General features: G+C 42.4%; 2 protein-coding genes across 3 annotated transcripts; both read right to left on the reverse strand.

The window, feature by feature from the left end:
• Nucleotides 1-5292: 5292 nt before the first annotated feature.
• On the reverse strand, nucleotides 5293-10252 carry gng10 (guanine nucleotide binding protein (G protein), gamma 10). Of its 2 annotated transcripts, none has more exons than XM_042326387.1 (3): nucleotides 10002-10252; nucleotides 9292-9418; nucleotides 5293-6180 (listed from the first exon to the last, which is right to left on the reverse strand). In XM_042326387.1, the coding sequence occupies exons 1-2, from the start codon at nucleotides 10080-10082 to the stop codon at nucleotides 9293-9295; spliced, it is 207 nt and encodes a 68-aa protein (XP_042182321.1). In that variant the 5' UTR covers nucleotides 10083-10252; the 3' UTR covers nucleotides 5293-6180; nucleotide 9292. The 2 variants fall into 2 exon arrangements, with proteins under 2 accessions (XP_042182321.1, XP_024286571.1); XM_024430803.2 differs by lacking the exon at nucleotides 5293-6180 and adding an exon at nucleotides 8513-8674 and having other exon boundaries at nucleotides 10002-10225.
• Nucleotides 10253-13696: 3444 nt separating this feature from the next.
• On the reverse strand, nucleotides 13697-21154 carry LOC112257308 (DnaJ (Hsp40) homolog, subfamily C, member 25). The gene is made up of 4 exons (XM_024430802.2): nucleotides 20793-21154; nucleotides 17349-17501; nucleotides 16674-17144; nucleotides 13697-13922 (listed from the first exon to the last, which is right to left on the reverse strand). The coding sequence occupies exons 1-4, from the start codon at nucleotides 21087-21089 to the stop codon at nucleotides 13800-13802; spliced, it is 1044 nt and encodes a 347-aa protein (XP_024286570.1). The 5' UTR covers nucleotides 21090-21154; the 3' UTR covers nucleotides 13697-13799.
• Nucleotides 21155-26392: the final 5238 nt, after the last annotated feature.

The raw sequence follows: 26392 nt of genomic DNA on the forward strand, positions 1-26392 counted from the left end.
AGTGTGTAAGATGGTATTGAATGTGTCACTGTCTGTCACCTTTATTACAAAGAATTATCGTGACCTGTGAACCTACGTTGTAAACTTTCATTCATAGGCTAGGTTGTAACAACCTCATGATGGGTATAGGGAAAATTTGAGATTTACCATGAATCGGCTTTAAGTGCCTATACTACGAATCAAGTTTCAAAAATCAAATCAAAGTTTATTGGTTGCGTACACAGTTTAGCAGATGTTATAGCGGATGCAGCGAAAATGTTTATGTTACTAGCTCCTAACAGGGCAGTATAATGCTTATCTTACTAGCTCCTAACAGGGCAGTATAATGCTTATCTTACTATCTCCTAACAGGGCAGTATAATGCGTATCCTACTATCTCCTAACAGGGCAGTATAATGCGTATCTTACTATCTCCTAACAGGGCAGTATAATGCGTATCTTACTATCTCCTAACAGGGCAGTATAATGCGTATCTTACTATCTCCTAACAGGGCAGTATAATGCTTATCCTACTATCTCCTAACAGCAGCACTCCACTAATCAGACCTTTATGGTAGAGTGGCCAGACGAAAGTAAAAGGCACATGACAGCCCCCTTGGAGTCTGAGACCATGAGAAACAAGATTCTCTGGTCAGATGAAACCAAGATTGAACTCTTTGGCTTGAATGCCAAGTTTCACGTCTGGAGAAAACCTGGTACCATCCCTACAGTGAAGCATGGTGGTGGCAGCATCATGCTGTGGGGTTGTTTGTCAACGGCAGGGACTGGGAGACTAGTCAGGATCGAGGGAAAGACGAATGGAGCAAAGTACAGAGAGATCCTTGATGAAAACCTGCTCCAGAGTGCTCAGGACCTCAGACTTGGGAGAAGGTTCACCTTCCAACAGGACAACAACCCTAAGCACACAGCCAAGACAACGCAGGAGTGGCTTCGGGACATGTCTCTGAATGTGCTTAAGTGGCCCAGCCAGAGCCCAGACTTGAACCTGATCGAACATCTCTGGAGAGACCTGAAAATAGCTGTGCAACAACACTCCCCATCCAACCAGACAGAGCTTGAGAGGATCTACAGAGAAGAATGGGAGAAACTCCCCAAATACAGGTGTGCCATCACAGCCCGCTTGGGGTTTGTCAAAAGGCACCTAAAGACTCTCAGACCATGAAAAACAAGATTCTCTGGTCTGATGAAACCAATGAAGAATGGGAGAAACATTTATAAAAACCTGTTTTTGCTTTGTCATTGTGGGGTATTGTGTGTAGATTGATGAGGGGGAAACAAAACAATGTAATCCATTTTAGAACAAGGCTGTAACGTAAAAACATGGAAAAAGTCAGAGGATCGGAATACTTTCAAAAGGCCTTGTAAATAAAACAGTGTGAAAAACAGTATAAAATAAACAGCCCAGTATTTAACGTTTGTATAAGTTATACATGGGACATCAATCAGCATTGTGTGTGTGTGTGTGTGTGTGTGTGTTTTTGTTTCCTACTACAGGAGCTGACTGTTAAGTAGTCTGACGGCTTGGAGAAGCTGTTTCTCAGTCTCCTGGTCCCAGCTTTGATACACCTGTACTGTCTCTGTCTGCTAGATGCTAGCAGGGTGAACAGACCATGACTCAGGTGGCTGAGGTCCTTGATGATCTTCTTAGCTTTCCTTTGACACACGTTTTTTAAATGTCCTGGAGGGCAGGCAGTGTGCCTCCCACCAGGCAGTGTGCCCCACCCCCGGTCGTGCTCAGGAGAGCCATTCGGTTGAGGACGGAGCAGTTTCCGTGCCAGGCGGTGATGCAGCCCGACAGAATGCTAGAATGCTCTCAATGGTGCATCAGTTTGAGGAGTTACCGAGGTAACTTTGGCCTCGGTAACTGGTACCACGAAAGTGGCTCACCTTCTGACTCGCCCATAGATTGATGTTTCAGCAATGTCTCAGCAATGTCTCAATGCAGAGTTCTGACTCGCCCATGGGTTGACGTTTCAGCAATGAAGGGTTCTGACTCGCCCATAGATTGATGTTTCAGCATTATCTCAATGAAGAGTTCTGACTCACCCATAGAATGATGTTTCAGCATTATCTCAATGAAGAGTTCTGACTCGCCCATGGGTGATGTTTCAGCAATGTCTCAATGAAGAGTTCGGCGGTTCGACTAGCCATGTGTGACATGTGCGCTTAGTTACAAGCCTGCGACTGGTTAATAGCAGGCGGACGAGCAATATCCACCGTCGTAATAGGGGAGAGTGGGGTAAGTTGAGCCACTTTTTACATTCAGTATCACTAGGTCAAAGAAAAGAAAATAGTATTCTGTCTAACAAAATAAATCTACATAAATACTGTATCTACATATATTTCAGGATGTTGTGTATCCCGGGAAATAATCACAATTCATGTAAACAAATGTTTTAATAACACAGGTTTTCCTAACAAGTGGTTTCCTGTCACAAATTACCTGGGTATTACATTGGGAAAGGGAGTTGAGTATAGGGACAGGATAGTTGAGTATCGGGACAGGGAGTTGAGCATTGGGACAGGGATAGTTGAGTATAGGGACAGGGATAGTTGAGTATAGGGACAGGGAGTTGAGTATAGGGACAGGGATAGTTGAGTATCAGGACAGGGAGTTGAGCATTGGGACAGGGATAGTTGAGTATAGGGACAGGGATAGTTGAGTATAGGGACAGGGATAGTTGAGTATAGGGACAGGGAGTTGAGTATAAGGACAGGGAAGTTTGAGTATCAGGACAGGGATTTGAGCATTGGGACAGGGATAGTTGAGCATAGGGACAGGGATAGTTGAGTATAGGGACAGGGATAGTTGAGTATAGGGACAGGATGTTGAGTATAGGGACAGGGATAGTTGAGTATAGGGACAGGGAGTTGAGCATTGGGACAGGGAGTTGAGTATAGGGACAGGATGTTGAGTATAGGGACAGGGATAGTTGAGCATTGGGACAGGGAGTTGAGTATAGGGACAGGGATAGTTGAGTATAGGGACAGTGAGTTGAGCATTGGGACAGGGACTTGAGCATTGGAACAGGGATAGTTGAGTATAGGGACAGGGGGAGTTGAGTATAAGGACAGGGAGTTGAGCATTGGGACAGGGAGTTGAGTATCGGGACAGGATGTTGAGGATCGGGACAGGAAGTTGAGTATCGGGACAGGAAGTTGAGCATTGGGTGTGGGTATATTATGTATCTTAAATGTATGCCTACATTCAGATATACAGTTGAAGTCACTTAGGTTGAAGTCATTAAAACTCATTTTTAAACCACTCCACAATTTTCTTGTCAACAAACTATAGTTTTGGCAAGTCGGTTAGGACATCTACTTTGTGCATGATTGAACATGAAATACACATTTCTATAGAGGCAAGTGGAAACATAACCAACCCTGTTACCCATGACACAAGTTATTTTTCCAACAAATGTTTACAGACAGATTATTTCACTTATTATTCACTGTATCACAATTCCAGTGGGTCAGAAGTTTACATACATGGAAGACCACAGGCACAGTTCTTGTTAAGGCCAGAAGTGGCAGGCCAAGTAAAATATTGGAGAGGCGAAGGATGGTGAGAACGGTCAAAAACAGCCCACAGACTGCCTCCAAAAGACCTACAACATCATCTCGCTGCAGATGGTGTCACTGTGCACCGTTAAACAATTCAGCGCACTTTGCACAAGGAGAAGCTGTATGGGAGATTGACGCGGAAGAAGCCTTTTCTTCACACACGCCACAAACAGAGTCGCTTGAGGAATGCAAACGCACGTTTGGACAAGCCAGCTTCATTCTGGAATAGGTGCTGTGGACTGATGAAACAAAGAGTGAGTTATTTGGTCATAACAAGGGACGTTATGCATGGCGGCAAAAGAACACAGCGTTCCAAGAAAAACACTTGCTACCCACAGTTAAATTTGGTGGGGGTTCCATCATGCTGTGGGGCTGTGTGGCCAGTGCCGGTACTGGGAATCTTGTTAAAGTTGAGGGTCACATGGATTCCACTCAATATCAGCAGATTCTTGGGAATAATGTTGAAGAATCAGTCACAAAGTTGAACTTACGCCAGGGCTGGATATTTCAACAAGACAACGACCCAAAACACTGCTCAAAATCTACCCGGGCATTTATGCAGAGGAACAAGTACAATGTTCCTGGAATGGTCATCCCAGTCCCCAGACCTGAATATCATTGAGAATCTGTGGGATGATTTGAAGCGGGCTGTCCATGCTCGGCAACCATCCAACCTAACTGAACTGGAGATGTTTTGTAAAGAGGAATGGTCCAAAATACCTTCATCCAGAATCCAGACACTCATTAGAGGCTATGGGAAGTGTCTAGAGGCTGTTATTTTAGCAAAAGGCAGCTCTACTAAATATTGATGTGATTTTTTTGCCCAAATTTATGCTCCTGTCTAATTTTGTTTTGATGCATATTGCACATTTTCTGTTAATTCAATAAACCTCATTTCACGACTGAAATATTACTGTGTCCATCGGTTATTTGACAGATCAAAATGAAATTGCTGATCCAAACACCCAATTATTTATCAATGGAAATCATGGACATTGTCAGGGGCTGCCCAAACTTTTTCATACGACTGTAATTAGGAATGTACTTTAGCAATTCTTGTATCCGTTGGGAGTTTCCAAACACTCCCCCTCTCTCACACACACACACACACACATATATACACACACACACACATATATACACTTATATACACACACACACACACACACACACATACACATATATACACACACACACATACATGCACACATATACACACACACACATACATATATATATATATATATTTACACACACACACATATATATATATATACACACACACACACACATATATATACACACACACACACACATATATATATATACACACACATATACACACACACACATATACACACACACACACACGATGACTTCCTCGTGTGTGTTGTATGACTTCAGAGAGATTGTCCGTGAGAGAGAGTGAGGCAATACTCAGCGTGTCATAGACGTGGCCATAATAAGTATCGGTGGAAACTGCCAGAGAATGAGCTCAGGTCACGTGACATCACGAGGACACTTATCCAGGTCACATGATGCCATGAGGTCACATATCTATTGGCGGTGACAGGTGACTTCACATTAGTCATATAGACTATGATGTGGGTGTGTTGGGGGGGGAAGTTCGCCCATTCAGTACACTTTATCAACATTACCACAATAGGTCTGTATACCATCAATAGAAATCATTTCAGGTCATTTCACATAAGTAGCTAATCAAACACATTTTGGTTAAACATGATTTTATTAATTTACACACAGACAGGCCACATGTGAAACAAAAGCATGTTATTATTGAGTTTTAGACATATTTAAAAATTCAACAGAGCACAATATTTGAAAGATACCAAACAGACAAACAAACAAGCAACCAAAATTAATCTGTGCAGCCACGTTGGACTGTTTACTAAACATTTGGCTTTCTGTCGCACTTAAAACAACCTCTAGAAATCACTGACTGTTGTACATCTAGCAACACTCAAGACTTTGTCCTCCTGTAAAATAATGTCCTGTCTTCATCGGGTTTAATCTCATCCAGTAATGTCTGTTTTACAGTAATGTCTTTTACAGTTATGTCTGTTTTACAGTAATGTCTGTTTTACAGTAATGTCTTTTACAGTTATGTCTGTTTTACAGTAATGTCTTTTACAGTTATGTCTGTTTTACAGTAATGTCTGTTTTACAGTTATGTCTGTTTTACAGTAATGTCTTTTACAGTTATGTCTGTTTTACAGTAATGTCTTTTACAGTTATGTCTGTTTTACAGTAATGTCTTTTACAGTTATGTCTGTTTTACAGTAATGTCTGTTTTACAGTTTTACAGTAATGTCTGTTTTACAGTAATGTCTGTTTTACAGTAATGTCTGTTTTACAGTAATGTCTGTTTTACAGGAATGTCTGTTTTACAGTTTTACAGTAATGTCTGTTTTACAGTAATGTCTGTTCTTCACCAGGATGGACATATTAATATACAACTATATGACGGAACAGCTACATACATACAGTAGCAACCTAGCGCCTTTAAGGGGTAGCAAGTGTTTTATGATACTAAAGGTGTCCATCTTGTGGTGAATTGAAAGGGTTGCAGAATTTTCCATTGATCTGGTAACTAGCCTGGTAAGAAAAAAAAAAGGTATATTGTTTTGAAGGAGGGGCCTGCATATGAAAAAAAGAACATCCTTTAAATACACGGAGAAAACCACTTAAAACCGAACCCGGTGGAGGAAGTTTATGAATGACCTTGGCCTATAGGGAGGAGGTCAGAGAACTGGCAGTGTGGTGCCTGGACAACAACCTCTCCTTCAATGTGAGCTAGACAAAGGAGCTGATCGTGGACTACAGGAAAAGGAGGTTCAAACAAGCCCCCAATTAACATCAACGGGGCTGTAGTGGAGCAGGTTGAGAGCTTCAAGTTCCTTGGTGCCCACATCACCAACAAACTAACATGGTCCAAACACACCAAGACAGTTGTGAAGAGGGCACGACAAAACCTTTTCCCCTTCAGGAGACTAAAAAGATTTGGCATATGGGTCCCCAGATCCTCAAAAGGTTCTACAGCTGCACCATTGAGAGCATCCTGATCGGTTGCATCACCACCTGGTATGGCAAATGCTCGGCATCTGACCATAAGGCGCTACAGAGGGTAGTGCGAATGGCCCAGTACATCACTGGGACCAAGCTTCCTGCCATCCAGGACCTGTATAATAGGTGGTGTCAGTGGAAAGCCCATAAAATTATCAGGGACTCCAGTCACCCAAGTTATAGACTTTTCTCTGCTACAGCACGGCTAGCGGTACCGGTGAGCCAAGTCTAGGACCAAAAGGTTCCTCAACAGCTTCTATCCCCATGTCATTAGACTGCTGAACAATGAATAAAATTTCCACCGGACAATTTACATTGACCCCCCCCCCTCTTTGTACTGTTTATTATCTGTGCATAGTCACTTCACCCCCAACCAACATGTACAAATTACCTCAACTAGCCTGTACCCCTGCACACTGACTTGGTACCGGTGCCCCCTGTATATAGCCTCCACATTGACTCTGTACCGGTACCCCCTGTATATAGCCTCCACACTGACTCTGTACCGGTACCCCCTGTATATAGCCTCCACACTGACTCTGTACCGGTGCCCCCCTGTATATAGCCTCCTTATTGTTATTCTTATTGTGTTACTTTTTATTATTACTTTTTTATTTTAGCCTACTTGGTAAATATTTTCTTAACTCTATTTCTTGAACTGCACTGTTGGTTAAAGGGCTTGTAAGTAAACATTTCACGGTAAGATCGACACTTGTTGTATTCGGCGCATGTGACTAATAAAGTTTGAGTTGCTCCCGAAAAAGCAGAAGTAAGTCAGTGTTTTCTGTTGAGGTGTAACCAGGCTGTGAAAAAGAAAAACGTTAAGTGAGGGTAACCTACATGTATCAGCAGACACGTTCAAATGATATTACCCTCTCTTCATCTGACGATGACAAACAACTGGGAAACCACTAATAACAATGATTAATGAGGGAATCTGGGATTCACACGACAATGGCTATATGCCAATAATTATTTTTTTAAATAATGAAAATGCAACAATCCCAGATTGCCCCTTTTTTTAGAAGCCTGATGAAGTTTTTCCACTCGGAGAACAGAAGAGGTGACGGCAATAATGAGTGTGTTTGTAATGTTTGTGTGCATGTTAGGTTTCCTTACGAAAGAGACCTTGGTCCCTGGACCCACGACTGCCGCTCGTGTCAAACAGGATATGGCAAAATAACACTATGTCTCAAGTGGCTCCCTATTCCCTATATAGTGCACTACTTTAGACCAGAGCCCTATGGGCAATAAGGTGCCATTTGGGACACAATCTAAGTTAAAGGGAAAGGGAAGTCACAGTAACATCCTGTGGTCAGGGGCTCTACTGACACTGGGCGGTGGTGGAAGCATACGTCTATGGGTGGAAAGTGCTTTCCTTTTTATCAGTTACAGCTTTCCCACGACGCTAAAAGAAACCGTCCGTGGCTGCCCCCCGTCTCAGCACAACATCTTGTATGTTGTGAATTAACTGGAAGTAACTGGAATTCCATGTGAATTATTAAGTATCTCTGGTGGGTTTAAACAGGAAGACCTAGCTTCCTGTCACTGACTATAAGCGGTTTCCATTATACATCGACGTCTCAACAACAGGAAAGGAAGGAGTTTAACGATTCCGAGGCAGTTTCGAGTCCCCCCCGACTTAAAACATCTCTTCAGTTTCAGATGATGCAATGCAAAACAAAGCTAAAGAACAATGTTGTAATTACAGCATTATACCTATTTTACCCCTCCTGTATAAGATCAAGTTTATATTAAATGTTACCAAACTTGTAAAAAAAATAATAATAATAACTTTGGGACTAAAAATACTAACATCCAAGAAACAAATATAAAAAATGAGCTCCAATATACAAACCTATTATTACTTCATGTAATATATATTATTAAAGAAATCTGACAAAGCCGCGTGGCACAAGAGAAAACAAATATCTCTCAAACGAATGCAGCCTGATCACTTTTTCATCGTTTTTGGATTCCAACGTAAGTTTTCATCTGCATGACTCCGCTGTTTTTGTGTCCTGTCCTGCAAAAAAACACATAACATACACATATATATATATATATCTATTTAAAAAGGAGGATAGAAGCGCTGTAGCCCTTTGTAGATGGAAGATGCTCTTGGGTTAAAGGGTTCATTGGTCATCAAAAACAAGGACCGAGCCACTTCATCATATTTAGTTGTATTTCCCCTCTCCGAGGAACCAGCAGGCCCCCTGCATAGGTCCCCCAGCCTAGACCCTGGTCTAAAGTAGTGCACTATATAGGGAATAGGGTTCCATAGGGCTCTGGTCTAAAGTAGTGCACTATATATGGAATAGGGTTCCATAGGGCTCTGGTCTAAAGTAGTGCACTACATAGGGAATAGGGTTCCATAGGGCTCTGGTCTAAAGTAGTGCACTATATATGGAATAGGGTTCCATAGGGCTCTGGTCTAAAGTAGTGCACTACATAGGGAATAGGGTTCCATAGGGCTCTGGTCTAAAGTAGTGCACTATATAGGGAATAGGGTTCTATAGGGCTCTGGTCTAAAGTAGTGCACTACATAGGGAATAGGGTTCCATAGGACTCTGGTCTAAAGTAGTGCACTACATAGGGAATAGGGTGCCATAACGAGATGCAACATAGACAAGAGTTTAGTACCTTAGAACAGGTTACAGGATCGTGGTTCTCTGAAAGGGTTGGAGCCTGCCGGAACCCCGACCAGCAGAGCATCTTTAGCCGCATTCTGATGGCAGTACTGCTGGAGCTCTGCCGCTGCCTGAGACACCTGGGGGTACAATTAGTGTTTAAATGCTTAAAGAGGGGTCTGTGAAGTCCAAAAACGATGTTCCTATCATGTTTTGTATCATATCTGTACAGCAGCTGATGAAACGAACACTGTTAAAGTGTGTGTGTAGGGGGGAGGGAATACGATCAGTGTTTATTTCCTGATAGTTTCTGGTTTAAGATCAATAGGACACCGAATCATAACTCTATTGGCATTTGTTTTTACCTGCAGTGTCCAGTTTAATATCATCAAGCAATAATTCCATATAGTTAAGACGGCAGACAATGAATGAATGAATTATATAATACCATGGCGAATCAATTTTTATTTAGGAAGTATCAAGGCCAATTTTGATCGACTCAATTTATAAACGGAATTAACTAATCTTTTCACAGCATCAGTCACATCACAGTCGGACCACATGAGAGCTGTCTTAAACAGATACTGTAGACTAAATTAAATGCCATCATCACCCACACGTTTACAATCATCGTTTCAAATGACATTGCAAGAAATACACCCCAAAATCTATCCTATGCAAAAGCTTCTGCCTGTCTTTCTCTAAGATGTTCTTTCCGTTTACCTTAATCCGTTCCAAACTGGCTTCGAGTTTCAGTTGTTCAACAAGTCGACGCATGTTGGCCACGTTGGAATTAGACGTCATGTTTTGTTGATTTTCTTTCTTTCTTGTTTTTTTTTGGTCAAATAGTTTGAGGACTATTAGAGTTATGGACGGGAAACGGCGCTTTCTGGACTGGTAAAAAAAAAAGAAGAAAAAAAATTAACTTCCCAAACTTTTGAAGCAGGAAGCCACATCCACGGATGGGGAGGACCAGGGGCGTCATGCAACTCACAAATCTGAGGGGGCACAAAGTAGGAGTATGCAGAAAGAAGCATGGTGCTCTTTTTCCTTTAAAAAAAAAAACAACATTTATTTATTCCTAGACACCTAGCAATTGTATGAAGTTTGCTAGCAAGCCCAGATTGAGAACCTATCTCCCATCCTCATAACTAGCTTCCAAAAAGCCATTTCAGGCTATAAATCAATTTAGAATAGCTAGTTTGTCTAACTATCTTAGCTGGCATGTCTGCTGGCAGGTTTGGTATACTTTAGAAAAGCAAGCAATAACTAAATGAACTGAATAAGATATTCAGTATATAATAACACGCATTCCTTTACATTTTGTTTTACCCTGAAAAAAACCTGAACAAAAAACGTCTTTAAACTGTATAGCTGATCAATGCACCATCATATCAGGTCATTTAATGCTTAAAAACAAAACAAAATTGTATGAGTAAGATATTTGGCCAAAGAAGTGCCCTTTCTTACTGATCTCTACAGCTTCCGTTCAAAACAAATCCTGTGAAATGACGTCAACAAATACTGGAGGAGTTACTGGCTAGCTTAGCTAACAAACTAGCTAGGTCGGTTGCGATATGCATGACCAGAATGAGACGTCAACGAACCCCCAAAGGCACACCCCGATTTTTGTTAGAAAATTGAGAAAAGGGTGGAGTTGGACAGTTTTTTTTTTTTTTTTGTGTGCCCAAATTCGAACTTTAACGGCTAAATTCTGAGGGGGCATTTGCCCTTGTGCCCATGCTCCCTATGGCTATTGGATCTCCAGACCCAAAAATAAAATAAGGCTCTCAGAGGCCCGCAGCTGCAGTGTTGGCACTACATTTGCATTGGCATCGATATGTTTTGCATCTGACAGGTACAGTTGAAGTCGGAAGTTTACATACACTTAGGTTGGAGTACTTAAAACTTGTTTTTCATCCACTTCACAAATGTCTTGTTAACAAACTATGCCTGTGGATGTATTTCAAGGCCTACCTTCAAACTCAGTGCCTTTGCTTGACATCATGGGAAAATCAAAAGACATCAGCCAAGACCTCAGAAAAAAAATTGTGGACCTCCACAAGTCTGGTTCATCCTTGGGAGCAATTTCCAAACGCCTGAAGGTACCATGTTCGTCTGTACAAACAATAGTACGCAAGTATAAACACCATGGGACCACGCAGCTGTCATACTGCTCAGGAAGGAGACACGTTCTGTCTCCTAGAGATGAACGTACTTTGGTGCGAAAAGTACAAGTGAATCCCAGAACAACAGCAAAGGACCTTGTGAAGATGCTGGAGGAAACAGGTACAAAAGTATCTATATCCACAGTAAAACGAGTCCTATATCGACGTAACCTGAAAGGCCGCTCAGCAAGGAAGAAGCCAATGCTCCAAAACTGCCATAAAAAAGCCAGACAACAGTTTGCAACTGCACATGGGAACAAAGATCGTACTTTTTTGGAGAAATGTAATCTGGTCTGATGAAACAAAAATAGAACTGTTTGGCCATAATGACCATCTTTATGTTTGGAGGAAAAAGGAGGAGGCTTGCAAGCCGAAAAACACCATCTCAACCGTGAAGCACGGGGGTGGCAGCATCATGTTGTGGGGGTGCTTTGCTGCAGGATGGACTGGTGCACTTCACAAAATAGATGGCACCATGAGAGAGGAAAATTATGTGGATTAATTGAAGCAACATCAAGACATCAGTCAGGAAGTTAAAGCTTGGTCGCAAATGGGTCTTCCAAATGGACAATGACCCCAAGCATACTTCCAAAGTTGTGGCAAAATGGCTAAAGGACGTCAAAGTCAAGGTATTGGAGTGGCCATCACAAAGCCCTGACCTCAATTCTAGAATTCTACAATATAAAATGTGTAGAAAATGTGTGGGCAGAACTGAAAAAGCGTGTGCGAGCAAGGTCTACAAACGTGACTCAGTTACACCAGCTAGGTCAAGAGGAATGGACCAAAATTCACCCAACTTATTGTGGGAAGCTTGTGGAAGGCTACCCAAAACATTTGACCCAAGTTAAACAATTTAAAGGCAATGCTACCAAATACTAATTGAGTGTATGTAAACTTCTGACCCACTGGGAATGTGATGAAAGAAATAAAAGTGAAATAAATCATTCTCTCTACTATTATTCGGACATTTCATTCTTAAAATGAAGTGGTGATTCTAAATGACCTAAAACAGGGAATGTTTACTAGGATTAAATGTCAGGAATTGTAAAAAAAAAACGGAGTTTAAATGTATTTGGCTAAGGTGTATGTAAACTTCTGACTTCAACTGTGTATGACAAAGACATCCACAGTTAAAATATATCATTTTTTATATTTTAGGAGGGGTTATGAATACTTTGTATAATTGTGTGTACCGGTACTTTCAACTGTGATTCAAAACAGTCTTCCCAGGTAAGACAATGTCATTCAGATTACGGGGAGGTTTGCCTGACCCAGATGAAGACTGTTCCTTTATTTAACTAGGCAAGTCAGTCAAGAACAAATTCTTATTTACAATTAAGGCTTACACCGGCCAAACCCTAACCAGGACGACACTGGGTCAATAGTGTGCCGCCCTATGGGACTTCCGATCACGGCCGGTTGTGATAAAGCCCAGGATTGAACCAGGGTCTGTAGTGACGCCCTCTAGCACTGCGATGCCTTAGACCGCTGCGCCACTCGGGAGCCCCCAATGGTTCACGGACCAACGGAGACCAGAAGTAGAGCTAATTTGGATCTGATGGGATGACAGACCAGAGACAGACGAGCAGCTACAACGGACTGTAAACCTTGGGTTGTGTTCCAAATACAGTAGGCTTCGTAATAAGAGCAGCTCCTTCAGGCAGGTTTCTGATACACCTTTCTGATACAGGTAGAACGCTGAAAGACCATTTTATGAAAGGCAGCACCAGCAGTGAGTACACTGCAAAAAGATTCCATATACCTTAAAAGCTATAAAAACACCGTTCACCTTTAAAAAAATTATAATTTGAAGTACTACTCATTAATAAATGAGTATAGAGGATATATGAACATAGAGATATACTAGAGCTCATCTTTTACCTTTGTTAAGTGTGCCCTCTATCCAACTAAATGCTCATGCACAATAACAGAGAGCAACAGTGTGAGGAAATCTGACGGAGCAACACTTCAAGCAGCGGTTTGAAGACGAGAACCTATGATATAGACTCCACTTGTGTCTTCTATCAAAGAGGAGGGTTATCCCTCGCCAAACTCTGTCCAAAATAAGCCCAATGCATTTCTATGGGCTTAAGCAGACCAAAGATTATTTCCTGTCGGGACAACGACTCCTGTCGTTAGGGCGGAGACATGAGCATCTCATCATCATATAAAAGATCTCTGTCCCGATAGAATATCTCTTGAAAATAATGTTACCATTCCGTACAAACAGGAATTATTGTTAATCGTCTGTATAAACATCATCAGTAGATTTATTCACAAATACACAGGTATACAAACACAGTGTGACTGTATAACAGGCACAAGTCAGGTGTGATTATTGATAGGCATGTTGTCAATCGTCAATAAAAGTGAGTCGTCCAGGTCCTTCATTCTTCATCCACCGTCGGTACCTCTTCCACCTGGGGTCCAGGGCCATCTTCGTCTTCATCTGTTCCTCCTGTTCTTCCTTGTACACCTGTACAACAACAGAAAACAATAGAACTGTAGAAACACACCTGTACAACAACAGAAAACAATAGAACTGTAGAAACACACCTGTACAACAACAGAAAACAACAGAACTGTAGAAACACACCTGTACAACAACAGAAAACAACAGAACTGTAGAAACACACCTGTACAACAACAGAAAACAATAGAACTGTAGAAACACACCTGTACAACAACAGAAAACAACAGAACTGTAGAAACACACCTGTACAACAACAGAAAACAACAGAACAACAGAAAACAAAAACAACAGAACTGTAGAAACACACCTGTACAACAACAGAAAACAACAGAACTGTAGAAACACACCTGTACAACAACAGAAAACAACAGAACTGTAGAAACACACCTGTACAACAACAGAAAACAACAGAACTGTAGAAACACACCTGTACAACAGAAAACAACAGAAAAAACAACCTGTAGAAAACAACAGAACTGTAGAAACACACCTGTACAACAACAGAAAACAACAGAACTGTAGAAACACACCTGTACAACAACAGAAAACAACAGAACTGTAGAAACACACCTGTACAACAACAGAAAACAACAGAACTGTAGAAACACACCTGTACAACAACAGAAAACAACAGAACTGTAGAAACACACCTGTACAACAACAGAAAACAACAGAACTGTAGAAACACACCTGTACAACAACAGAACTGTAGAAACACACCTGTACAACAACAGAAAACAACAGAACTGTAGAAACACACCTGTACAACAACAGAAAACAATAGAACTGTAGAAACACACCTGTACAACAACAGAAAACAACAGAACTGTAGAAACACACCTGTACAACAACAGAAAACAATAGAACTGTAGAAACACACCTGTACAACAACAGAAAACAACAGAACTGTAGAAACACACCTGTACAGAACAGAAAACAACAGAACTGTAGAAACACACCTGTACAACAACAGAAAACAACAGAACTGTAGAAACACACCTGTACAACAACAGAAAACAACAGAACTGTAGAAACACACCTGTACAACAACAGAAAACAACAACAAACTGTAGAAACACACCTGTACAACAACAGAAAACAACAGAACTGTAGAAACACACCTGTACAACAACAGAAAACAACAGAACTTTAAAACAACTGTAGAAACACACCTGTACAACAACAGAAAACAATAGAACTGTAGAAACACACCTGTACAACAACAGAAAACAACAGAACTGTAGAAACACACCTGTACTGAAAACAACAGAACTGTAGAAACACACCTGTACAACAACAGAAAACAATAGAACTGTAGAAACACACCTGTACAACAACAGAAAACAACAGAACTGTAGAAACACACCTGTACAAAACAGAAAACAACAGAACTGTATGTTGTGAACTGTTTCCACATCATAATACATGAACTGTGAAACAACCTGTACTTCACAACTGTGTACTATGTACTACAACTATACTACTACAACTACACTGCTACAACTACACTGTTACTATTACTACAACAATACGGCTACAACTACACTGCTACAACTACAACTATACTACTATTACTACAACTATACTACTACTACTACTACTACAACTACACTGCTACAACTATACGGCTACAACTGCTACAACTACACTGTTACTATTACTACAACTACACTGTTACTATTACTACAACTATACTGCTACAACTGCTACAACTACACTGCTGCAACTATACGGCTACAACTATACTGCTATTACAACTATACTGCTACAACTACACTGCTACAACTACACTGCTACAACTACTGCTACAACTACTGCTACAACTATACTGCTACAACTACACTGCTACAACTGCACTACTGCTACAACTACACTGCTACAACTACACTACTGCAACTACAACTATACGGCTACAACTACACTGCTACTACAACTATACGGCTACACTGCTACAACTACACTGCTACAACTACACTGCTACTACAACTATACGGCTACACTGCTACAACTACACTACTGCTACTACAACTATACTGCTACAACTGCTACAACTACACTGCTACAACTACACTACTGCTACTACAACTATACGGCTACAACTGCTACAACTACACTGCTACAACTACACTACTGCAACTACACTGCTACAACAACTATACTACTACACATCATACTACTACAACTACAAATATACTGCTACAACTACAACTATACTACTACAAATATCATACAACTACAGTACTGCTACTACAACTATAACTATACAACTACTACATAATATTACTGCTACTAATACTGCTACAGCGTTACTACTAGCTCTATACTACTATACCAGTGATACTACTACTACTACTACTACCACTATAATACAACAACTTCTGTCATCCCCCCCACCACTACTACTTTAACACTACAACAACTCCTGTCCTCCCCCACCATTACTACTATAACACTACAACAACTCCTGTCCCCCCCACTACTACTATAATACTACAACAACTTCTGTCCCCCCCACCACTACTACTATAATACTAGATACTATAATACTATAACAACTACTGCCGTCCACCCCACCACTACTACTATAATACTAGATACTATAATACTATAACAACTACTGCCGTCCACCCCACCACTACTACTATAATACTAGATACTATAATACTACAACAACTTCTGCCGCCCCCCCACTACTACTACTACTACTACTACTACTACTACTACTACTACTACTACTACTACATTACTACAGACCTCATAGTTGTCTTTGATCCAGAGCTGCCTCTCCAGTAAGGTGTCTCTCTGCTCCGCCTCCAGACTGTCGAACTGAGACTGAGACATCTTCATGTTCCTCCTGATGATGTAGAGCTTCTCCTCGTCTCCGTACTCCTCTCTGCAGATGGTGAACCTGTAGATCCACTTACAGTACCAGACCACATAGGCACACAGGCAGTAAGGGAACAGGACAATCTGACAGAGCAGGATGTCCAAGATTTTAGGCTTCTGGTATCCTCCCTTAATGTCGATCTTGTTCTTGATGATGTCACGGATGACCTCTTCTTCCTGTTCCCGGATCTCCTCTTTGGACCGACGGTTCTTGCCCTTCTCTTTTGTCTTGTTCAGGAGACCCAGCTGCTTGGCTATCTCTGTCGCCTGGATACGGTACTTGGGGACCGTTGATAGGTAGTTGATGGCTTCAGTGTAGCTGGCCCACCAACTGTAGTACTGAAGGAAGAAAAGTGTTAGAATGTTTCCAAAATGGCAACCTATTCCCTATTCAGTGCACTTCTTTTGACCAGAGCCCTATGGACATGAAATAGGTTGCCACATGGGGACTATTTGGTTTTAGTGTGGAAACAATTTCCATTTAAATATATAATTGCATTTAAGCCAAAATACTTTTGAGAGTATGTGAAGATACGACTGTACCTGAAAGATGGATATAGCAACCACGGTGACCAGAATGACAATCCGCACGTCCACTTTAGGTGCCAGTCGTCTCCTGTAGTAGGTGTAGTAGTGGCTGTAGTACTCTTCAGGGTGGTCCAGCATGTAGTCGTAGTCTCTACGGGAGTCTTCATCCTGATACACAGGAAGAAATGGCCCTTATTTGCACCTTCCTTTAACAAACTATTACGACCACTAGATAATAGGCCTAGTAACAAGAATACAATAAGATTATTTAAAAATATATATATTAACTTTATTTAACTAGGCAAGTAAGTTAAGAACAAATTCTTATTTTTAATGACAGCCTAGGAACAGTGGGTTAACTGCCTTGTTCAGAATGACAGATTTTTTACCTTGTCAGTTTGGGGATTTGATCCAGCAACCTTTCGGTTACTGGCCCAACGCGCTAACCACTAGGCTACCTGCCCCTTATCAGAATGATTTACAGCTTTATGTATATATGAAGCATCTATGAGTAGGAGTGCTTACTTAGGATCCGTTTTTGCCTTTTAGATTACAACAAACAAGAGAATATAGCCATGGGGGGCCTGATCCTAGATCAGCACCCCTACTTTAAGAAGCAGGAAGGACATACTGCCTCATTGCCTGCATCCGTAATGGGTCAGCGGTCAAACGACCTCCACTCATCACTGTCAAACACTCCCTGAAACACTTCAGCGAGCAGGCCTTTCTAAATCGACCTGGCCGGGGTATCCTGGAAGGACATTGATCTCATCCCGTCAGTAGAGGATGCCTGGATATATTTTTTAAATGCCTTCCTAACCATCTTAAATAAGCATGCCCCATTCAAAAAATGTAGAACCAGGAACAGATATAGCCCTTGGTTCTCTCCAGACCTGACTGCCCTTAACCAACACAAAAACATCCTATGGCGTTCTGCATTAGCATCGAACAGACCCCGTGATATGCAGCTGTTCAGGGAAGCTAGAAACCATTATACACAGGCAGTTAGAAAAGCCAGGGCTAGCTTTTTCAAGCAGAAATTTGCTTCCTGCAACACAAACTCAAAAAGGTTCTGGGACACTGTAAAGTCCATGGAGAATAAGAACACCTCCTCCCAGCTGCCCACTGCACTGAAGATAGGAAACACTGTCACCACTGATAAATCCACCATAATTGAGAATTTCAATAAGCATTTTTCAACGGTTGGCCATGCTTTCCACCTGGCTACCCCTACCCCGGTCAACAGTACTGCACCCCTCATAGCAACTCGCCCAAGCCTTCCCCATTTCTCCTTCTCCCAAATCCGTTCAGCTGATGTTCTGAAAGAGCTGCAAAATCTGGACCCCTACAAATCAGCCGGGATAGACAATCTGGACCCCTACAAATCAGCCGGGATAGACAATCTGGACCCCTACAAATCAGCCGGGATAGACAATCTGGACCCCTACAAATCAGCCGGGATAGACAATCTGGACCCCTACAAATCAGCCGGGATAGACAATCTGGACCCTTTCCTTCAAGCAGCTGCGGTCATCCCCCTCTTCAAAGGGGGGGACACTCTTGACCCAAACTGCTACAGACCTATATCTATCCTACCATGCCTTTCTAAGGTCTTTGAAAGCCAAGTCAACAAACAGATTACCGACCATTTCGAATCTCACCATACCTTCTCTGCTATGCAATCTGGTTTCAGAGCTGGTCATGGGTGCACCTCAGCCACGCTCAAGGTCCTAAACGACATCATAACCGCCATCGATAAGAAACATTACTGTGCAGCCGTATTCATTGATCTGGCCAAGGCTTTCGACTCTGTCAATCACCACATCCTCATCGGCAGACTCGACAGCCGACTCTCTTCTCTGTATACATCAATGAGGTCACTCTTGCTGCTGGTGAGTCTCTGATCCACCTCTACGCAGACGACACCATTCTGTATACTTCTGGCCCTTCTTTGGACACTGTGTTAACAACCCTCCAGGCAAGCTTCAATGCCATACAACTCTCCTTCCGTGGCCTCCAATTGCTCTTAAATACAAGTAAAACTAAATGCATGCTCTTCAACCGATCGCTACCTGCACCTACCCGCCCGTCCAGCATCACTACTCTGGACGGCTCTGACATAGAATACGTGGACAACTACAAATACCTAGGTGTCTGGTTAGACTGTAAACTCTCCTTCCAGACCTATATCAAACATCTCCAATCCAAAGTTAAATCTAGAATTGGCTTCCTATTTCGCAACAAAGCATCCTTCACTCATGCTGCCAAACATACCCTTGTAAAACTGACCATCCTACCAATCCTCGACTTTGGCGATGTCATTTACAAAATAGCCTCCAATACCCTACTCAACAAATTGGATGCTGTCTATCACAGTGCCATCTGTTTCATCACCAAAGCCCCATATACTACCCACCATTGCGACCTGTACGCTCTCGTTGGCTGGCCCTCGCTTCATACTCGTCGCCAAACCCACTGGCTCCATGTCATCTACACGACCCTGCTAGGTAAAGTCCCCCCTTATCTCAGCTCGCTGGTCACCATAGCATCTCCCACCTGTAGCACACGCTCCAGCAGGTATATCTCTCTAGTCACCCCCAAAACCAATTCTTTCTTTGGCCGCCTCTCCTTCCAGTTCTCTGCCGCCAATGACTGGAACGAACTACAAAAATCTCTGAAACTGGAAACACTTATCTCCCTCACTAGCTTTAAGCACCAACTGTCAGAGCAGCTCACAGATTACTGCACCTGTACTTAGCCCACCTATAATTTAGACCAAACAACTACCTCTTTCCCAACTGTATTTCATTTATTTATTTATTTTGCTCCTTTGCACCCCATTATTTTTATTTCTACTTTGAACATTCTTCCATTGGAAAACTACCATTCCAGTGTTTTACTTGCTATATTGTATTTACTTTGCCACCATGGCCTTTTTTTTGCCTTTACCTCCCTTCTCACCTCATTTGCTCACATTGTATATAGACTTGTTTATACTGTATTATTGACTGTATGTTTGTTTTACTCCATGTGTAACTCTGTGTCGTTGTATCTGTCGAACTGCTTTGCTTTATCTTGGCCAGGTCGCAATTGTAAATGAGAACTTGTTCTCAACTAGCCTACCTGGTTAAATTATGGTGAAATGAATAAATAAATACCTGCTCTACCTTTCTCAGGATACTACTACGGCAGCTCCGTGAAAAGGGACTATCCTGATCACTTCACTGTTGAGTCTCTTCACGTCTATTGAGTAAATAGTAATTGACAGTATTGGTACACTATAAGGCAAAAGGATCAAATTGACTGCGGGCCTTTGATTCAGAGGTTAGAGAAAAGTGCCACATCGGCATATACAACATAAGTTGACGTCAGCGAGAACCAACGGCAACCCCAGCTTGGCCAGAGAGCTGGAGAAATGGAGGTCCATGGTACGAATCATCTGTGGGGTTCTACACTTACCTTCAGAGTTTCATATGCAGTTGCAATGAGCAAAAAATGTTGATGAGCACTTTCACGTGTCTCGCCTGTAAGACTTGAGAATCTATCGGGGTGATACTTTCTGGCTAACTGTCTGTATGCACGACCTATGTCGGATTTAACCGCATCTCTCGGTACTCCGAGTACATCGTAACAAATCTCCGTGCCACAATAAAGTCCCTCGATAAGCGCGGTGGCAGAGGGTATGAGACCCCCCCAAAATAACAAAATGCCTATCCATTGACCAAAGTGTCGCCCATTCTTCATGGGCGCAGCCATTTCACTCTCGTCACAAGTTCTTCTTCGTGTTGCTTTCCGGTAGAATAGACGCTTTGTTGCGTCTTGCTGCCTTTCACAGTTTGGAATGTATATTGCACATTTATTCACAAAAAAGAGGGGGAGGGGGGAAAGTAATGGTTCCGCCATCTAACCTAGGGTGACCACATTTCCCGCATTGTGCGGGACAGTCCCACACTTTGGCCCTTTGTCCCGCAACCAAACAATAATGTCCCCGCATATTATAAACAAATTCAAACACCGCAAAAGATAAGTCGATTTCTCTCGTATTTCAGTCAGACATTCCGACCTGTGTCTTGTAGTCACGTTGCGTTTATGAACATTATATATCATAAAGATGTGGCAGAAATGTCACCAACTGACTTGTTGGAAAGGTGGCATCCTATGACGGTACCGCGTTGAAAGTCACTGAGGACTTCAGTAAGGCCATTCTACTGCCAATGTTTGTCTATGGAGATTGCATGGCTGTATGCTCGATTTTATACACCTGTCAGCAACAGATGTGGTCATAAAAAGCCAAATCCACTCATTTGAAGGGGTGTCCACATACGTTTGCATATACAGTGCATTTGGAATGTATTCAGACCACAGTTAAGTTACAGCCTTGTTCTAAAATGGATTAAATTGTTTTTCCCCCTCATCAATCTACACACAATACCCAATAATGACAAAGCAAAAACAGTTTTTTTGTGTGTGCAAATATATATATATAAATGATATCACATTTACATAAGTATTCAGACCCTTTTCTCAGTACTTTGTTGAAGCACCGTTGGCAGTGATTACAGTCTGACTCTTCTTGGGTATGACGCTACAAGCTTGGCACAAATGTATTTGGAGAGTTTATTCTCTGTAGATCCTCTCAAGCTTTCAGGTTGGATGGGGAGCGTCGCTGCACAGTTTTTTTCCCAGATCTCTCCAGAGATGTTTGATCGGGTTCAAGTTCGTGCTCTGGCTGGGCCACTCAAAGACTTTCAGAGAATTGTCCCGAAGCAACTCCTACATTGTCTTGGCTGTGTACTTTGGGTCGTTGCCCTGTTGGAAGGTGAACCTTCGCCCCAGTCTGAGGTCCTGTGCGCTCTGGAGCAGGTTTTCATCAAGGATCTCTCTGTACTTTGGTCCATTCATCTTTCCCTCAATCCTGACTAGTCTCCCAGTACCTGCAACTGAAAAACATCCCCACAGCATGATGCTGCCACCACCATGCTTCACCGTATGGATGGTGCCAGGTTTCCTCCAGACATGGTGCTTGGCATTCAGGCCAAAGAGTTCAATCTTGGTTTCATCAGACTAGAGAATCTTGTTTCTCATGGTCTAAGAGTCTTTAGGTGCCTTTTGGCAAACTCCAAGCGGGCTGTCATGTGCCTTTTACTGAGGAGTGGCTTCTGTCTGGCCGCTATACCATAAAGACCTGATTGGTGGAGTGCTGCAGAGATGGTTGTCCTTCTGGAAGGTTCTCCCATCTCCCTAGAAGAACTCTGGAATTCTGTCAGAGTGACCATCAGGTTCTTGGTCACCTCCCTGACCAAGGCCCTTCTCCCCTGATTGCTCAGTTTGGCCAGGAGGCCAGCTCTAGGAAGGTTCTTGGTGGTTCCTAACTTTTTCCAATGCAGAATGATGGAGGCCACTGTGTTCTTGAGGACCTTTAATAATGCAGACATTTTTAGGTACCCTTCCCCAGATCTGAGCCTCGACACAATCATGTCTCGGAGCTCTACAGACAATTCCTTCAACCTCATGACTTGTTTTTTTCTCTGACAGGCACTGTCAACTGTGAGACATTATATAGACCGGTATGTGCTTTTCCAAATCCTGTCCAATCAATTTAATTTACCACAGGTGGACTCCAATCAAGTTGTAGAAACATCTCAAGGATGATCAATGGAAACAGGATGCACCTGAGCTCAATTTTGAGGCTCATAGCAAAGGGTCTGAATACTTATGTAAAAAGGTATTTCTGTTTTTTATTTTTATATTTGCAAAATTGTTTTTAAAAAAAACTGTTTTTACTTTGTCGTTATGGGGAAAAAAATATAATTTAAGCCATTTTAAAATAAGGCAGTAACGTAACAATATGTGGAAAAAGTGAAGGGGTTTGAATACTTTCTGAATGCCCTGTAAAGTGTACCTGAGCTGATTCCAACTGGACATATTCCTTTAAGACTTCAAGGGGAACCCATCTTTAGCTTTGGTCAGGTCACACATGTTTACACACACAAACTTACAACATGTCTCCGCATCATAGATTAGGGTCTTCCCCAGGCCATTCTAGTGACCACCATCCTCTGGACTCAAGCCTAAACACATCGCCGGGACGTTATTACATGATCATTAACAGATATCGCCACCGAAGGTAATGGTGGATGTGTAGAAGAGGACTGGCCACCCCCTAATAGCCTGGTTCCTTTCTAGGTTTCTTCCTAGGTCTTGGCCTTTCTAGGGAGTTTTTCCTAGCCACTGTGCTTCTACACCTGCATTGCTTGCTGTTTGGGGGTTTTAGGCTGGGTTTCTGTACAGCACTTTGAGATATCAGCTGATGTAAGAAGGGCTTTATAAATACATTTTATTTGTGTACTGCACTGAGGAGAAGAGCCCAGCATTTAGCATTTTACTACAGCATTTAGCATTTCACTACAGCAATTAGCATTTCACTACAGCAATTAGCCTACATCATGTGACCAATAAACTTTGATTTGACCACATCTGATGTTCAATCAGTACAAACCTCTATTTCCTTCTGTCCATCTCCATTGTATTGTCTGTATCTGTGTCGTGTAGCACCAGGTCAGTATGCTGTGATCTGATCTGTGATCTGATCTGTGATCTGATCTGTCGACACCATAAGAACATGGTGGGTTCAAGAAGGATGGAAACCAAGAGTTCAAGAGTTTGTGTGTGTTTGTGTGTGTGTTTGAGTGTTTGTGTGTGTGTGTGTGTGTGTGGAGGAGGCAGCTGATGATCTGCGGGTCATATTACTATTAGTGATGTATTATTAGGCTTAAATACACAGTGGCCAGTTTATTAGGTACACAAACCCGTTCACAAAACATGTTTCGCTCCTGCAGACAGTGGAGTCATGTGGCTTGTTATATAAAGCAGGCAGACAGGCATCGAGGCATTCAGTTACTGTTTGATTAAACATTAGACTGGACAAAACTAGTGCCCTAAGTGACTGAGCCTGGTATGATCAGTGCCTGATGCATCGGTTCCAGTACCTCAGAAACGGCCTCCTGGGCTTTTCACGCACGACAGTGTCTCTCTCGGGTTTACTGAGAAGGATGCAACAAACCAAAACATCCAGTCAGCAGCAGTCCTGTGGGTAAAAACAGCTGGTTGATGAGAGGTTGAAGGAGAAAGGGAAGAATCATGCAAGTTAACAGGTGGGCCTCAAACAGACAAATAACGGCGCAGGACAACAGTGGTGTGCAGAACGACATCTCTGAACCCACAACTCGTCGGTCCTCGTCACGGATGGTTCTATTGCAGGAGACGACCAGACCGTGTTTCACTCCTATCAGCTAAAAAAACAAGAAGAAGCGTCTCCTGTGGGCACTGGACAGATGAGGAGAGGAAAAACATTGCCTAGGCTGATGAATCCCAGTTCCTGTTGTCATGCTATTGGCAGAATCCATGGCCACATCTTGCCTAGTGTCAACGGTACAGCCTGGTCACAGTTTTCCTGCTACATGTTAAATCCCTTGATACCAATTGAGCAATGTTTTCATGCCCTAAAGAATTCAGGCTGTTCTGGAGGCAAAGGGGGGGTCCGACCCAGTACTAGATGGGTGCACCTGATAAATTGTTAAAAGTTCGGACACACCTACTCATTCCAGGGTTTTTCTTTATTTTTACTATTTTCTACATTGTAGAATAATAGTGAAGACATCAAAACTATGAAATAACACATGGAATCATGTAGTAACCAAAAAAGTGTTAAACAAATCAAAATATATTTCATATTTGAGATTCTTCAAAGTAGCCACCCTTTGCCTTAATGACAGCTTTGCACACTCTAGGCATTCTCTCCACCAGCTTCATGAGGTAGTTTAATCCATTTCAGAATAAGGCTGTAACGTAAAATGTGGAAAAGGGGAAGGGGTCTGAATACTTTCCGATTGCACTATACACTAAATACAAAACATTAAGAACACCCGCTCTTTCCACCAGGTGAATCCAGGTGAAAGCTATGATCCCTTATTGATGTCACTTGTTGAATCAACTTCAATCAGTGTAGATGAAGGGGAGGAGACCAGGTTAAAGATGAAGGGGAGGAGACCAGGTTAAAGATGAAGGGGAGGAGACCAGGTTAAAGATGAAGGGGAGGAGACCAGGTTAAAGATGAAGGGGAGGAAAGACCAGGTTAAAGATGAAGGGGAGGAGACCAGGTTAAAGATGAAGGGGAGGAGACCAGGTTAAAGATGAAGGGGAGGAGACCAGGTTAAAGATGAAGGGGAGACAGGTTAAAGATGAAGGGGAGGAGACAGGTTAAAGATGAAGGGGATGAGGAGACGGGTTAAAGATGAAGGGGATGAGGAGACCAGGTTAAAGATGAAGGGGAGGAGACCAGGTTAAAGATGAAGGGGAGGAGACCAGGGTTAAAGATGAAGGGGAGGAGACCAGGTTAAAGATGAAGGGGAGGAGACGGGTTAAAGATGAAGGGGAGGAGACCAGGTTAAAGATGAAGGGGAGGAGACGGGTTAAAGATGAAGGGGAGGAGACCAGGTTAAAGATGAAGGGGAGGAGACGGGTTAAAGATGAAGGGGAGACCAGAGACCAGGTTAAAGATGAAGGGGAGGAGACCAGGTTAAAGATGAAGGGGAGGAGACGGGTTAAAGAAGGGTTTTTAAGCCCTGAGACAATGGAGACATGGATTGTGTATGTGTGCCATCCAGAGGGTGAACGGACAAGACAAAGGATTTAAGTGCCTTTGAACGGGGTATGGTAGTAGGTTCCAGGCGCACCGGTTTGTGTGTGTCAAGAACTACAATGCTGCTGGGTTTTTCACGCTCAACAGTTTCCCGTGTTTATCAAGAATGGTCCACCACCCAATGGACATCCAGCCAACATGACACAACTGTGGGAAGCCTTGGAGTCAACATGAACCAGCATCCCCGTGGAATGCTTTAAATACCTTGTAGAGTCAACATGGGCCAACATCCCTGTGGAGCGCTTTCAACACCTTATAGAGTCAACATGAACCAGCATCCCTGTGGAACGCTTTAGATACCGTGTAGAGTCAACATGGGCCAGCATCCCTGTGGAATGCTTTAGACACCTTGTAGAGT

The sequence above is a fragment of the Oncorhynchus tshawytscha genome, linkage group LG09 (genome assembly GCF_018296145.1).
Source record: "Oncorhynchus tshawytscha isolate Ot180627B linkage group LG09, Otsh_v2.0, whole genome shotgun sequence".
In the NCBI taxonomy this organism is placed as follows: Eukaryota; Metazoa; Chordata; class Actinopteri; order Salmoniformes; family Salmonidae; genus Oncorhynchus; species Oncorhynchus tshawytscha.

Coding starts and splice junctions, on each gene's coding strand:
- gng10 (XM_042326387.1), bottom strand. CDS start 10,082: ATGACGTCTAATTCCAACGTGGCCAACATGCGTCGACTTGTTGAACAA. Junction 9,419..10,001: donor CCAGTTTGGAACGGATTAAG/GTAAACGGAAAG, acceptor TTGTACCCCCAG/GTGTCTCAGGCAGCGGCAGA.
- LOC112257308 (XM_024430802.2), bottom strand. CDS start 21,089: ATGGCTGCGCCCATGAAGAATGGGCGACACTTTGGTCAATGGATAGGC. Junction 17,502..20,792: donor CTGCATATGAAACTCTGAAG/GTAAGTGTAGAA, acceptor CCTGTGTATCAG/GATGAAGACTCCCGTAGAGA. Junction 13,923..16,673: donor GGATCAAAGACAACTATGAG/GTCTGTAGTAAT, acceptor GTTGTTGTACAG/GTGTACAAGGAAGAACAGGA.